The sequence below is a fragment of the Hydra vulgaris genome, chromosome 02 (genome assembly GCF_038396675.1).
Source record: "Hydra vulgaris chromosome 02, alternate assembly HydraT2T_AEP".
Classification (NCBI taxonomy): domain Eukaryota; kingdom Metazoa; phylum Cnidaria; class Hydrozoa; order Anthoathecata; family Hydridae; genus Hydra; species Hydra vulgaris.
The window spans coordinates 71,173,952-71,190,000 of NC_088921.1; the positions used below are offsets into that span (position 1 = coordinate 71,173,952).

Sequence of the window (16,049 nt, forward strand, 5' to 3'; positions counted from 1 at the left end):
TTACACTTGATGAATGGACGAGTATAAAAGTTCGGAAATACCTTAATATCAGTTTGCATGGAATTGACTCTGAAGTTTATAATCTGGGTTTAGTGAGAATTTTTAACTCGTGTACAGCTGTACAGTTAGTTGAAAAAGTAGAACAACATTTAAACACAGATAATATCAATTTTAAAAAACATATAGGTGGTTCAACCGGCGACGGTGCAAATGTTATGATAAAATTTGGACGAGAATCTCCTAGTCTCTATAATTTGTGTTTGAATCACACTATACACTTAGCTGTTTGTGATAAACAAAGAAAAAGATAAATATTACCGTCTTGCAAGATGAAGATGACGTTGATGGAGATAGAAATAACCATGGTCAAGATGATATTAATGATGATCAAGATGAAAATTATTATTCTGACGAGAGCGACGGTGACGTCGAAGAGTACAGACAAGTTGAACTAACAAAATTAGGCAATGTAGAAAAAAATATAAAAAGTGTTTGTATAATTGTTAAATTTTTTAAAAGTTCTTCTGTGAGAAATAATATTTTGCAAGAAAAGATCAAAATAGTTTTAGGAAATGAACTTCAGCTAGTGTAAGACCTAAAAACTTGTTGGAACTCAATGATCGAAATGATATCTAAGTTTTTAAAATTATTTTATATCATTAAAGAAGCTTTGCAAGATATTGGAAGTGTACATTTAATAGAAAATGTTAATATTGGATTATTAAATGAGTTGGAAAATACTCTATTAAATTAACTGTTGAAGCTCTTAGCAGAGACGATGCTAATCTTGCAACAGCCCGATTAGAAATTGATTTTGTGTTAAGAAAATTAAAAGAATCCAATGGTATTTTAAGTAGAGAGCTATAAATGACGATGAAAACTCGAATAAATAGCCGTAAAAACGAAGAAATTGAAGAGCTATTAGATTCTCTTGTAAATGGTACGGTATGGCTTCAAAGAAAATACAATTATTTACAACAGATTTACTGAAGAGATTATTTGGTGAAGATGAAGAACAGCAAAGCACACATGAACAGGGGCATTCAGCTGAAAATAACGAAAATACTAAAGGAAACACACTACCATTAACACTGGAGGAAGAACTACATAAAATATTAGAAAGTGCGAAATGTCCAATTTTGCCAAGTTGCGGAGATAAATTAGCTGATATTAAAAAAGAATTTTTATTATTTTCAAAAGCTAAAAAAAGAACTGTATATTTAGAAAAATTTTATCAAGCGTTGATGACGATAAAACCAACATCAACAAATTCCGAACGAACATTTTCTGTAGCATCCAACTTCTGAACAAGAATTCATTCTAGATATTCGGACAATTCATTAAGTGCATTAGTTTTTTTAAAGTTTTATTTTTTATGTAAAAATTATTGCTCTGTTTGTATTAAACACTTGCAAGTATTTTAATTGAGTTGAGTTTATTTTTGCTAGTATATTTACATGCATTTTATAAAATGCGATTTTTTAAAAAATGTAATGTCATGTTTATTTGGTAGTTAAAGATTATAATAAAAGTCCATTTATAAAAATCGGTGTGAGAACAAAAAATCCTTTCATGCTATTGTTAAAATTGCAAGTTAAAAAGACTTATTGGACCCGGACCCGATAAATATTTTTAGACTCGACTCGGACTCGTCGGGTCTAAAAATGCCGGGTTTTCCCAAACCCTAATTCGACTTAGTTGATTTATTTAATACACTTTTATTGTGTTGTGGCGGTGTTTACGAGCCATTTTAAAACTAATTAAAATTAATAACGCGGTTATAACAGATTAAACATAATTTTGTCACTCAAAATATTGTGTGACAAATATTGATTATGCAGCTAAAACAATGCCTTAGTTATCTGGCATTAATTTTGTAAACATCTTTTAAAATAATCATAACATCGAGTAAAAAAAGTTCTCCACACTTATTACATCTTGATTCTTGAAAATAAGTGAACTGATTTTTATTTAAAGTAGTGGAGAAGCGAAGACCTCGCAAAGGTGAAGAGAAAACCAAATTCAGGGACCTCTCCTATGAGCACAAGGTCTGGTTTATTTGAGTTGGTGTGCCATTTGAAGCAAGAGTGTGTCACAAAGCATTAGTAGCTCTGTTTGGAATAACAAACAGGAGGATTCAAACTATAAAATTTGCTCTGTCAAAGATAGCTAAGCTTCATTTTATTTGTAATAAATCTATGTGTCGCAAAGGTTGTAAAATAATGCTGAGTGATTGGTTACTCTTTTACTTAAACTTAAAGTTACTTAAACTTAAACTGTAACTTAAAAACAAAGTTTTCGTAGGCTCATGCTGTGTTGGTTTTTCAAATAATAATACTATTTAAATATTGTTGGTATATCTGTTTTACCACAGGACTTCCACTTATAAACATGAGAAGGAGAAATCAACCTTATCGACTAAAGCGAGAAGAGTTACAAGCAGTGATTGATCATATCCGGTTCTTCCGTGGCAGAGATTACACTATCCCAAGGGTGCTATAAGAAAAATATACTTTCCAGAGGATTTGAATATTGCAAAGATGCATCAAATGTTTGTAAACTCTTGCCCTGCACGCGAAGTTTCTTATAAAAGATATAGACATATCTTCAACACTAAATTTAATATTGGATTTGGATAACCAAGAAAAAATACATGTGATATCTGTGGTGAGCGGAAGCAGAAGATGTTACATGCAGAAAGTCAGAAAACAACTCAGAAAGTGACAAAATGAAGCAAGAAACGGAGCTTCATTAAAGAAAAGCTACAACTTTCTACAAAAAAAAAAAACCTGAGGCAAAAGATCCCGGATAGATAATTCTACAGAGGCAGTCGTTTACGATTTTCAGAAAATCTATGCACTCTAAACAAAACTTCCAACGATGTTTATTACAAGCGTCAAGTGACCTGTGTCTCGTTCAAGGTTCACATGCTGTCAACAGATGATGTGTTCTTTCACTTTTACGATGAGATTGTTGACAAAAAGGGCGCTGATGAAATGCGCTCCATGCTTTATTACTTCATAGAGACATACATCCCGCAGGAAGTGACAAGACTGGTATTGTTTTGTGATTGGTGTGCTCTACTAATATTTATGCATTGGTTGGTAAACACAAAAAGGCGATTTTAGCGCATTTCAATCTGTTTTCCAATTCGTGGTCACTCTTGAATGTAATTGTGACATGGCCCTGATCAAACAGTCAACAGGTCTGGGTCCTCCCAGCCAGTGGGTTCAAGTGTTTAGGAATGCACGTGTCAAGCTATCTCCCTTTAGAGTGATTCCCTGTGACCAGAATATGTTCAAGGCATTCAAAGATTTCCAGAAGCCAGGCTGCAAGATATCTTATCCCTTTAAAACAAGACCTTTACTAGAAGTCTACATTGAAGTCGCTCATCCGCAATACATCAACTTTAGAGGTTCCTGGAACGACACCATCGAAACTGTGATTGTTACATTGAGACCTAAAGGTAAACAAAAACAAACCCTCTGCAAACAAGGCCACTTGAGTGTTTAAATACTGCCCTGATACCAAACAGTCGGGAGAAATTCAAGGACTTGCAGTATCTGAAAAAACTATGCAATCGTGTGAACCAGAAATTTTATAACAATCTCCCAGTTGTTGGACCCTCTGATTGTGATGATGGTTCTTCAACAGACATGCCATATTATGCTGATGATTGAATCAATCAATCTATAATTATGGAATTATTGCAATATAAACATTAGTATTTATTATTTTCTTTCTTTCTTTTATTCTTCGATTTGGTACCTGCAATAAAGATGACACTCATGTAATAATAATATTATTGTAAAGCATTTTTTTAGTGCATTTCAATTCTGTTGTGTTTGGTGTGAGTAGTAATCAATTAAGAAAACCTGTTATAAGAATGAATGACTAGGAACTAACCTGTTGAATATTTTGGCTTGTATTGGACCAATGCAACAGAAAAACGATCAAAGGCCGAACAGCAGTTCCCCTCTTACAGTATCAATATCAAACATATAAATCAATATTTTCACATAAAATTTTGAATTGCTATATTGCGAAATAAATATTTTCTAAAATAAAAAGATTTTTTGTGTGATTTGAATTGATTGAACTACATAATGGTGTTTTAAATCTTAAAAGTTGATTTTCTCAAAGTAGCAAAAGTGGGACTGATCGTTCTTCCGTTTAGGCCTACTAAAGCTAAAATTTTTGGTGCTAATATTTTGAGCTAAAATTTTGAAATTATTAAAATTAAAGAGTTTATATAGTACTCTTGACTGAGTTTATATAGTACTCTTCTCTGAGTATATATAGTAGTTTCTCTTTAATTAATACATTTATACTACCTTGTTTATTTTAGTTAAAAATTTAAACTAATAATGTTTTATTTGTTTGTAATTTAACTCAAAATTAATAGATTTTTCTAGTAAGTTTGCGTAACTAACGATGCGAAATATCTGTGAATATCAAATAGTTACGAAAAAATAAGTCAGCGTTCGGTTTCCGAAAATTGCGCAAGAATTACGAAGTCCGCACAATGTTGCTTGGCGTGAAAAAAATCTTTAATTCCTAAAATCTTTGCGCATAAAATTCAAGTTTTATTAAATATTTTTGCTTTTTTTAAAAAGGTTTTACATCTTTTTTCGTGATTCCTTAGGTATAAATGTATAACATTTTTATCAAATCAGCGAGATGCGTAGAAAGCGAATGTAACTTTTCGAACGTTGGAGCAATATTTATATGAATATATCTTATAAATGAAATTTTTTTCCCGAAAATGGCTTTTTTTTTTCTTCCATTATCTGCTACTTAAAACACACAGGTCCCACTTTAAATGAAAGGAGTGAACTATTCATACTTCCGTTTTGATCTTTGTAAACACTATAAATTTGAAAGTCTGTAATAGGCAACAAGTGCAAGTCAGACGACGTTAAGAACATAGATATGGTGCAAGTGATTCCCTATAATGAAAAACATAAAATATATTTTCATAATATATTTTATAAATTTAAATAATTTAATTATATATTTCATATAAATAAACATAATTTAAACATATCAATTATATATGATATATATTAGGGTGGTTCAAAAAACAACTTTTTTAAAAATAGTCTGCTGCTCTAAACTAAATGTCTTCTATATAATACAAAAACAAATTGTGTAAATTCATTACAATAAAAACAAGAGAGGATTAGAGGTACTAAATAATAAAAACTTTTTGGAATCTAATAATAAAAAATTCCTGGAATCTAATAATAAAAGTTGGTAATAATATTATAAACTTCCGGGAATCTTATAACAAAAATTAGTTGTACATAATGATAAAAAATAGTGCTTTATAATAAAAAACTAGAACCTTATAATAAAATTTAGTAAAAATTAATACAAAAAAATTCTTGGACCCTTTTACGTAATAAATCTTTGAATTAATTGTAAAACATTTTAGAGCAAATGTTTTTTGAATAATAATTAATGTTGTTTTTGTTTTTTTTAAGTTATTTTAGGTGCTCCAAGCCCTAAAAGTCTTATAACGGAATAGCATTTAACGAGGAGGTTAACGCCTCTTTCCTTACTAATGTTGCATTTATGCCCAGAGCCGGCTTCAAATAACGGACCTTCAGTTCTGAAGTCAGAACTCTAACCACTACACCACGGTTGATTATAAAATGCCAACCTCAAAAAGATTTTTTCAAGTTAAATATTCTTGTATTTGATGTAAATTTTTAAGTCATGGCACAAATTTAGCCATGCCCCAGTATATTCATAATTTTATAAATTTTGCATATTTTTATTTATTTATATTTAAATTTTGCACATTCATCATTTTTAGAACATTGATTACGTCATTTTTACACTTATTTAAACACCTTTTTTATAAATGATAAATCATAGCCAAAAAATTTTAAACCTCATTTCCAATCTTATTCTTTATAAACTTTAACTCTTCTACACTTAAACCTTCTTCTACACTTAAACCTTTCTTCTACACTTGAACTTTTTGTTTGAACTTTTCTACACTTAAACCTTTCTTCTACACTTAAACCTTTCTTCTACACTAAAACCTTTCTTCTACACTTAAACCTTTCTTCTACACTTAAACCTTTCTTCTACACTTAAACCTTTCTTCTACACTTAAACCTTTCTTCTACACTTAAACCTTTCTTCTACACTTGAACTTTTTGTTTGAACTTTTCTACACTTAAATCTTCCGTTTGAACTCTTCTACCCTACATTTAAACTTTCCGTTTGAACTTTTCTATACTACACTTAAACCTTTCGTTGAAATCCATCTGTCAAAGAGAACAAATTTTTTATCTTTAATCATCTACAAAATTTTCCATATGTTGAAGATTCTCATAAAACTCACTATTAAAATGGGTCAAATTGGTGTAAAACCACAACTAACATTTGTAGGTCAAAACTTGTTTTAAAAAAACTTGTTTTAAAAAAGGAAAAAAATTCTTATTAACATTTCGTAAGTTGTTCAGAGGAAAAAAGTATTTGTACAAGAATACTCTTGTACTAGAGTCATTTGAGTACTGATTTTTAATTTAAAAAAAAAAAAAAACATTCAAGATGAAAAAATTATGAATACTCAATGTAAAAAAAATTAATTAAATGTTTAATTTAATTAACTTATGTACTACTGCATGTTTAATTTATGTACTAGAACGTTTAATTTATGTTTAATTAAAAAAGAATGTTTAACTTATGTACTAGAATGTTCAATTTAGTTAATTTATTTAATAGCAATACTTTATTAGTTCTGTGATAATAAAATTCTAAATCAAGTATTCTTAATAGAATTTAATTTATACTTTAAAAAAGTCAATTTTAAAACCTGTATAGAGAGAGGACATTGTTTTACTATTTTATTAAGCTTTCACAACAGTAAAGATGATTTTAAATTAAAAAAAAGTTGCTTCAAAATCTTAAATATCAATAGCCAAGTTGCTAATAGATTCGTTATTAATCATGTCATCTTATCAACAATTTTAATATGCTTATAAATTCAAATAAAAAAATTTAGGAAAAAAAAGTTGTGTTTAGAATAAATTAAGAAGTAAAAAAATAGATGTAAAATTCATTTAATTGTTTACTATTATAATTACAAAATTTTTATTTATAGGTTATTCTCCAGTTATTTAAAATTAGTCCAGTTAGCTCATAGTTTATTTTCCAGTTAAGTATCTTATTAAGGTATATTCAATGAAGAAAAGGTTGTTAAAATATTGCTTTAGGTAAAAAAAAAAGAAAAAAAAAAAAGCTTAACAACCAATAAAAGTCAATAGATCAACAAAAGATATAATCTTGCAATCAAAGATGCATAGATTATACATGCAAGATTATATAAATAATAATTTCACAATTTGTATTTAAATACACATGAAGTGCAATTTTCAAGTCAACAGAAAAAAAAAAGTAGCACTTATAAATTACCATTACTTACCCTAAGAACAAATATAAGGTTTTAAAAAAATTCATGAAAGTCATTATCTTTTTTATACTAATTCTACTGTGATTTTATTGAGATTTTCTACTGTAAAATCATGTCCATTAATCACCACCTTTTCAAAAAAAAATTTCTTTTGTATAGCACAGCAAAATATTTGAATGTAATTATGTGTATACATATCTATTGATTCACCTGACCGCTTGTTTTACACATTGCTTATTGTTTTTTGCTTTTTAGATAGTATAACAAACCACATTTAACTTTATTTTATAACAAACGACTTTTAATTTTATTTTATAACAAACCACTTTAAATTTTATCTCATCATTATTGTCTGTGCATTATTATAGCTTCTCGAGGCTGCATGAACCATCCTGAGTTTTTGTTGTATATGCGGTAAATATACAGTGAATAAATATGAATGAGCCTTCATGAACAAACTCAAAAACCACTACAAACTGTACTTTGATTGTGCTGTTGAGGAAAAGTTACATTATTTTGGAAGCCAACTACCAACCTAACATCTCTATTTTCTATGAGTGGAGATTTGGGTAATTCTAATAACATACCTATTCTGTTTGACTGTAAAACACAAGAATGGCACCATCATTGATGCATCAAAATCCAGAATAATTGTTGTTATTCTTATCAATTGTAATGTACATTCATCTGTTCCTGTTGCTCTTTCTGTCTCAGTTAAAGAAACCTATTACGACAATTCTACAGTGTATCTGCCATGATGAGAGCAAAAGACTATCTGTGCTGACTTCAAGATCATCCCCATTTTGTTAGATCATTTTGTTAGGACTACAGTCAGGATACACCAAATACTGTTGTTATTTTTGCCTCTGGATTCCTTAAAACTGAGTTAAGCACTATACAAGGAAAATTGGCCACTGTGCAACGCACCATAAAATGAGGTTACTTGGGTCAAAAATGAAACATCTTACCTAATAATTTTTAATGCATAATATCTACAGAATTGGTTATTATATATTAATAATAACCTTATTAACACCTTTTTTTCTACTGCAAATATAGATTGTGACATAAAATTATTGCTGTGATTTTGAATCATTTTGTACCTAACTCAAGTTAAGCTAATTTTAGGGTTACTCAGGTCAGTTATTCGTTTAATTCTGTCGAAGACATGAAAAAAGTAAAGAATTCAAAAATATATTTATAAAACCAAAATAAACAAAATGCACTTCCTATAAAAATTACACATAACAAATAAAGTTCATTTCATTAAATAATTCCAATACCTATTTACAATAATGTAATATTGCCACCTCTACAAATCAAACTGGGTCTTATTAAGCAACTGGTAAAAGCTTTGGTTAAGGAAAGTGCAGCCTCCAGATACCTGGTTTATAAATTTCCTGCATTGAACAAAGGCCAAGATTAAAAAAGAGAGTTTTTGTGGGGCCTGGCGTAAGACAGATGATCAGTTTGAGTAAACCATAGATAACTCTCAATTGACATTTTGGAAAGCATTCCAAACTATATGTAAAGTATTCCTTGGTAACCATCATTCTTCCAACTACATGGGTCTTGTTCAACAACTGCTCCACTTATATGGAGCTTTAGGATGCAAAATGTCCCTAAAATTCAATTTTATGACACGCATGGGCTTTTTCCCTGACCGTATGGGAAATATTCAGCATGTAGAGTAAATCCAACAAGATATGCAGAAATTATACACTAAACACTTCTAGTGCTCATAGAAAGTTTTTGTAAGAACTGTGTAATTACTATAGTTTGTTAAGTACTGTATAATGTACTATAGTAGAAAAATGTTTTTAAAATTCATAATTTTCAAAACAAAAAAATCTCCAACAAATCTCAAAAATAAATTATAATTTTTCAAAAATGTTGTGCGCTATGGAGGTAAACAAACTTCAAATTTAAAATCAGCTTATTTACATTATTATAAAACAGTTAGGGAAAAACGGAGTGAAATGGGACATAAGGTACATAAGCCATAAGGTACATAAGGTATACATAAGGTATACATAAGGTATACATAAGGTACATAAGGTGTATAAAGCATAAGGTACATAAGGACAAAAGGTACATAAGACATATGGTACATAAGTACATAAAGTGCATAAGGGACATAAGGTACCTAAGGCAAGGCAATATCTCAGCAGTAATAATGTTTTTTTATATTTGTGATAAGTTTACAAAAACTACTTCATATTATTGTGTTTTTGAGTTTCAGAATTTTTTTTTTCAAATTAATTGTAAATATGTAAAAATCTAACAGGTTTTCTGGATTTTGAAGATATCGTTAATATTAAATATTAATGTGTTGTTATGTATTTTTATGTCTATAGTTTTTAATTAATCACTATTGTCTAATTTAACTACTGACGAAAAATAATGAACATATTGTTTAGAGAACTATAAAAAAAGGTTTTCTCTCCTAATCTCACACCTACTAGTGATGGGATGAATCGGAACAGAAGAATGGGAGTGAAATGGGACTATTCAATTTCATCACTTTTTAAATTTACTTTACTTTAACTTTTATAATTAAAATTTTTGTAAAGAAGCAAAAAATTTGAAAGTAAACAAAAAAAATTTATTTATGTTTATGATAAGATATCAATGTTTACTTTATGTTACTGTGATTGCTTTTTTTATGGAAGAAAAAAAATTAATTATATAGGATTTCTTTGTCTTTAAATTTTACCCTGATTAATAAAAACATTTTTCACAGTAAGTATTGTTTTGTTGACAAATATTTTTTTAACACTTTTTAAATTCAGATTAAATTATTATCTTTTTTAGGTCTTCACCCTTTTTAAGTTTAATCTCATTTTTAATCTCATTATATGTTTTTTAGTGGGACTATTTTATTTTCATTAAAATCAAAATTTATAACTTCATCTGGATTTAAGCTAATGCAATTAAAAAAATTTTCGACAACTTATTGAGTGACACGCCTAATATTTTTTCAGAACCCAAGAAAGTACAAACAGGCGACAAATCAGTTAAAGCATGATGATTAAACAAACAAGCCACTGTGATGGCTGTTGAATCTAGGAGCTTATCACTACGAGCTGCTGCACAAGAGTACAAATTTCAAAGTCATGTTTACAGGAGAAAATAAAGGTTTATAAAGAAACTTCTTACTATAACCTATATTTTGATGAACAGCATAAGTATATTTATAATATACTTTAGAAGATGATCTTTTAATATATCTTCATCAAGCATTTAATATGCAATATGAACTTTTAGAGAAATAAAGCAATATGTATACCAATAAGCAATAAAAAATAATATCAAAATATCAGAAAACTGGAAAATTTTTTCAAATGGTTTGATCATTTTGTGGAGTATAGACTTTCTATCAAGGATCATCCATAATTTTTAAAAAGGACAATCACAAAAGTCATATATCAATTGATAAAACTAAGGAAAGTAATATTATGCTCTTGACATTGCCACCCCATTGCAGCCTTAAACTCCAACCACCTGACAGATCAGTATTTGGGCAATTAATGAAATTTTACAGTTCAGCGTGTGACTCATGGTTAAAGGCAAATGTATCTGATTGTCCAAATCTAGCAAATGTTTCTACCTTATCAGCTAGTTTGTCCAATAGTATTTCTCTGCCGGTCCAAAAACATTTTCTGTCTGTCTAATTAATCTATCCAATCAGAATAACCTTGCAAGTGAGTTTTATAATTTAAGTAATATATCTAATGATATATTACTTAATTGTAATATATCTAAATAATAATCTTATAAGTAATATATCAGTAGATATGATAATGAATTTAAGTATATATGATTTAATGAATTTAAGTACTATATCTGATTGGGAAACACAAACAATCCCCACATCAATATCATTTGTATCTGAAGTTATTAATGACAAAAAACAGCAAATCAGCACTTCATTATCTACATTTGCATTTCATTTACCCATCATTTGCCTACCATTAGACAGCAGAAGAATTAAGGCTATTTTCAAAAGCAAGTGAGAGGGTGGCAAAGAGAAAAAGTGCGAAAAGAAAATGTTCTAGGTCCCTGGTATTGATTGAAACACCAACAAGAAATAAACTAGTTGAAAGTTCATCAGAATGTAAAAGAAAAAAGGTAAAGATAAGAAGAAAAAAATTACCCCTCATGACATCAATGTGATTTTGACTCAATTTAAACATCAAGTAACCTATTAGAAAGATATCTTATTATGATTAAATATAAATATATTTTGTGTATTGGTATGTTGTATAAAGAGTAGAATAGACAGAATAAAACAATGCTCAAAATTATTTGTTTCTAACTTGATCGATTTCACCCCAACTGTCCTCCTGTTTCCCCCTGACACAGGGTGACATGGGACAAACAGTGTCACATTAAAAAACCAATATCTTGAACTTAAACAGTTAAGTAATGGGTTTTGCAATAATTTCCTAAGACAATTCAGTGGACTATGATTTTAACCCATTTGATTGAATTTTGTGAAAAAATATGAAGCGCATCACACAAACAAAAAATTTTGTCCCATCTCACCCTATTCTCCTCACTTTCATGAATTTGTTGGTGTTGTAGAGTATTTTTTTTTGGTATTGTACAGTGTATATTTTGGTGCTGTTCAGTGTTTTTTTGGTGTTTTTTTAAATTAATTCAATTATTTGCATTATTTTTATAGAACCAAAAAAACATTATTGACCTGACAAATTTTGAGAGAAGGGTCCACATCTTTACTCAGTGTAGTTTCTCCATTTTCCCAAGTCAACTTTCGAAATTTTATTGATATTATTTCTATGTACCAAGGCGTAGTGAATTCCACCTGCTGGTATACTTGTTCGCTTAGCAGCCTTAAAAATTTTATTTGAGTGCGTCCAATATTTTCATAAGAAATCTGAAATTTTAAATTAAAAAAATATAAAACTCTTAAAAAACTCTTGCTAGAGTTTTTTAGGACTGGGGCAATTTCACTTTTTGTTTTTAAATTAAAACTAAAAATTAAAAAAAATTAAGAAATTAAAACAAAGAAATTATTTAACTAAGATTTTAATTTACAAAATCTCAAAAGAAAATTAAAAATAAATTTAAAAAACTGCTATTCTTTTCTAGAAATCAAATAATTATGTAATTATGCTGCATAGTTAAATGTAAACTGCATAATTAAGCAGAAACTGCATAAATAAGATTAGACTTACAACAAATCCACGTTCTATATCCGTAAACCATGTCTTATTTTCAAAGTTGTAAGCCAATCCAGTCTGTTTAAAGACAAAAACAGTCTATTTAAAAATAGAGATATAGGCTTTTCAACAAATTGTTTCAAATAGATATAGATCTGTCAATACAAAATACATACAATACTAAATACGTAATTAATAAAGGTTCTTCCATAAAGTTAGTGCACAGGTGTGGGGAAAGGAAAAAGGTTACCAAAAAATATACAAATGCATACAAGGGAAGGGGGCATGGAGTTTAAAAACAAAGAGTATGTATGCGGTTTGACTATCTTATGTTCCTTATCTCTCCTAAAAAAATTTTTCTTTTTGACAAAAGAATCGAATTTCAATTTTAAAAAGTTTAATTGAATATTATTGCATATGTATTTTTGGATGGCCCTTAATTTAGAAAATACTAACTTATTTTCAACATGTATTTATATTAATCTACATAGCAATACATTTCTTACAGAGCTTTTAGAGACATCAGGATATATACAAGTGTCACCACCCGCTGTAAAGTTACAAAAGGCATACACAGCATCTGTTGCACTGCTTTGATTTGGATCAATCCAATAAAACTCTGTTCAAAAGAATGTTATCAAAATATATTTTATATTTCCATCCAGCTTCAGCAATAAAATCTGGTTACAAAATGTTAAAAATATAATTTTTTAATCAATACTAAACAAAACATAAAAAAACCCTAACCCTAACCCTAACCTTACCATCTTTGTGCAACATATTACAAGTTAACAAATCTTTACAGTAGCGAGCTGGGTTTTCTTTTACACCACTGGGTAACTTCATATTATTCAACTCTTTTTTTATAGTATTTAGTTCCTCAGCCAATGCTTGAAAAGTTATGTCATCAGCATTTCTACGTTGACGTCTATTTTTGCCAGATTCTTCGTAATATCCCTCCTCTGGGGGAACTTGTAAAATATTTGACTAAAAAATGAATGATATAACTTGAAACATTTAAATGACATCATAAGAAGAACTTTGTAAAAAAAAATTATGTTTGATTTATTAAAATTGAAATTTATAATTTTAATAAATCAAAAAAAATATAAATTAAAAAAATTTTAGGATATGTTACACAACTCATATATAACTTTTTTTCAACTATATTTAACTTTTTTATTTTAAAACATAATTTTTTATAGCTTATTCAAGTTTGATCATTTCTTTTTTTTAAATCCAATGATTGAACACGAAAGTGTATAAAAACAGAAGTTTGACCACAAAAAAAAACAAAAGCACAAAAAAAATTTAGGAAAAATCATATTAATGTATCACAAATACACTTAAAATAACCTAAACCGAAAAAAATAAAGAAATTACCCAATGAGCAGGAGCAGCCTATAAAATAAAAAAGTAATAAAAAAAAATAATTGAATAACAAAAATATTTTTAGCAATATTGAATAACAAAAGATATATTTATAAAAATCAAAATAATAACAAATAAACAAAACTTACTGGAAGGCCGGGCGGTCCCTAAATTAAACACACACATAAATATATATATATATGTATATAAATATATTAAATATATATATATATATATATATATATATATATATATATATATATATAGACAGATATATTATATATATACATATAGATTATATATATACATAAATAATATATATAAATAGATTATATATTTACATAGATTATATATATAAATAGATTACATATACACATAGATAATCATTAGATATATACCGAGGTTACAAACAGGCTTTATTTATACTAAAAAATTTCCTCAGAACACTTTTTTACTTGAGTGTTTTATCAAAAGTTTTTAAAGGTTTTAAAGGTTGTAAAAGATTTTATACATTTACTTATATTAAAAGATTTATTTAACCAGGAAAATTTGTATTTTTTATAAATATATTTGTCTAAAAAAATTTTTTATAAATAATTTTATTTGATCAGAAAAATTTTTATCTTATTAATAAATATATTTGACTGAAAAAAAAATTGTATCAAGAGTTGTTAAATTAACTAACCTTGATACTATAATAAATTGTTATTTTATTTAAATGAATTTTAACCCAAAACAAAACAAATATGATTAATATTTATATAAATCCTGGTTTAGGGGATTACCAGTGCCTGAAACAGGTCTTTTTTTAAAACTGTTGTCCTTCCTCTCAACCATATAACTCTCAAACACAAACCTAGGTCTGTGCTTTGATGAACAATGTCTATGTCTTGATTTACAAAGTTAGTATCTTGATGAATAAATTTTGTGTCTTGATAAACAAAGTCAGTGTCTTGATGAACAACATCTGAGTCTTGATAAACAAAGTCAGTGTCCTAATGAAAAAAATCAGTGTCCTAATGAACAAAGTCTGTGTCTTGATGAAAAGAGCCTGTGTCCTGATGAACAAGGTCTTTGTACAGTGTAACAATAAGCAAAATACTACCAGAAACATGGTGGGTTCAAGATCTTACATATAAAGCCTTTGATGATAAATTTTATCACAACACCATTAACACATAATAAACATAAATAGTTAAGATATAGTCAAATGATCTTGTAGATTTAAAATCAGCAGAACTAATCAAAAGCACTCATAATGAGACATGAAAAAAATATCAGTATCAAAACCATAATCATTTCATTATGCAATCTAAATATATATATATTTTTAAATAATCACTGAATGATCTTAATAATGGTGTTACTGGAGATAATTTTTTTTAGCACAAGAAATATTTACTGGAATAAAGCAAAACTTAGTGAAAAATACTTACTGGTGGACCTGGAATTCCTTTCATTCCAGAAATACCGCGATTTCCTTTTTCACCCTAATATAATTTATTAAACTTAAATATTGTAGATGAATTAAAAAGAAATATTAAAAAATACATTAAACATTAATTACCTTTTCACCAAGCAGACCCTAAAAAAATATATTCATATTAAAAACATAATAAATATGCTTTATTTATCTCAAAGTTTTTTAAGCATTAAATAATCTAAATTTTAATTTAAACTAAAAACCTGTTCTCCAGTATGTCCAGGTAAACCTCTTATTCCTGCATCACCTGGAACTCCCTTTTTATAAAAAGTAAAATAAAAAATTTTTAATTCAACTTATTTGTTAAACAATTATATATATATATATATATATATATATATATATATATATATATATATATATATATATATATATATATATTGCAAAAACTAAAAAATTCACCTTAGAACCTTTTGGTCCTGCAACACCAGGTGGCCCAGTTCTTCCGCGAGCCCCCTGAAATTTAAAAAAAAAAAAATTTAAATAGCAAAAGTGACAATGGAAATTATAAAAATGGAAGCAACAAATGTTGTTATTAAAATTTTAGAATGAATTGTTTAATGTTAAAAGGGCAGAAGAC

At 28.0% G+C, this 16,049-nt stretch overlaps 1 protein-coding gene across 1 annotated transcript in view; it reads right to left on the reverse strand.

Annotated features, from left to right (window-relative positions):
• Positions 1-4,584: 4,584 nt before the first annotated feature.
• LOC100208676 (collagen alpha-2(I) chain) overlaps positions 4,585-16,049 on the reverse strand; it is an 85,127-nt gene continuing 73,662 nt past the window's right edge. The window contains exons 55-65 of the mRNA XM_065791853.1: positions 15,872-15,925; positions 15,673-15,726; positions 15,554-15,571; positions 15,423-15,476; positions 14,136-14,153; positions 13,999-14,016; positions 13,380-13,602; positions 13,122-13,234; positions 12,631-12,693; positions 12,138-12,329; positions 4,585-4,949 (exon numbers count right to left, since the gene is read on the reverse strand). Coding sequence (XP_065647925.1) covers positions 4,794-4,949; positions 12,138-12,329; positions 12,631-12,693; positions 13,122-13,234; positions 13,380-13,602; positions 13,999-14,016; positions 14,136-14,153; positions 15,423-15,476; positions 15,554-15,571; positions 15,673-15,726; positions 15,872-15,925 — 963 coding nt within the window. The 3' untranslated portion in view covers positions 4,585-4,793. The remainder of the gene's footprint in view (positions 4,950-12,137; positions 12,330-12,630; positions 12,694-13,121; positions 13,235-13,379; positions 13,603-13,998; positions 14,017-14,135; positions 14,154-15,422; positions 15,477-15,553; positions 15,572-15,672; positions 15,727-15,871; positions 15,926-16,049) is intronic.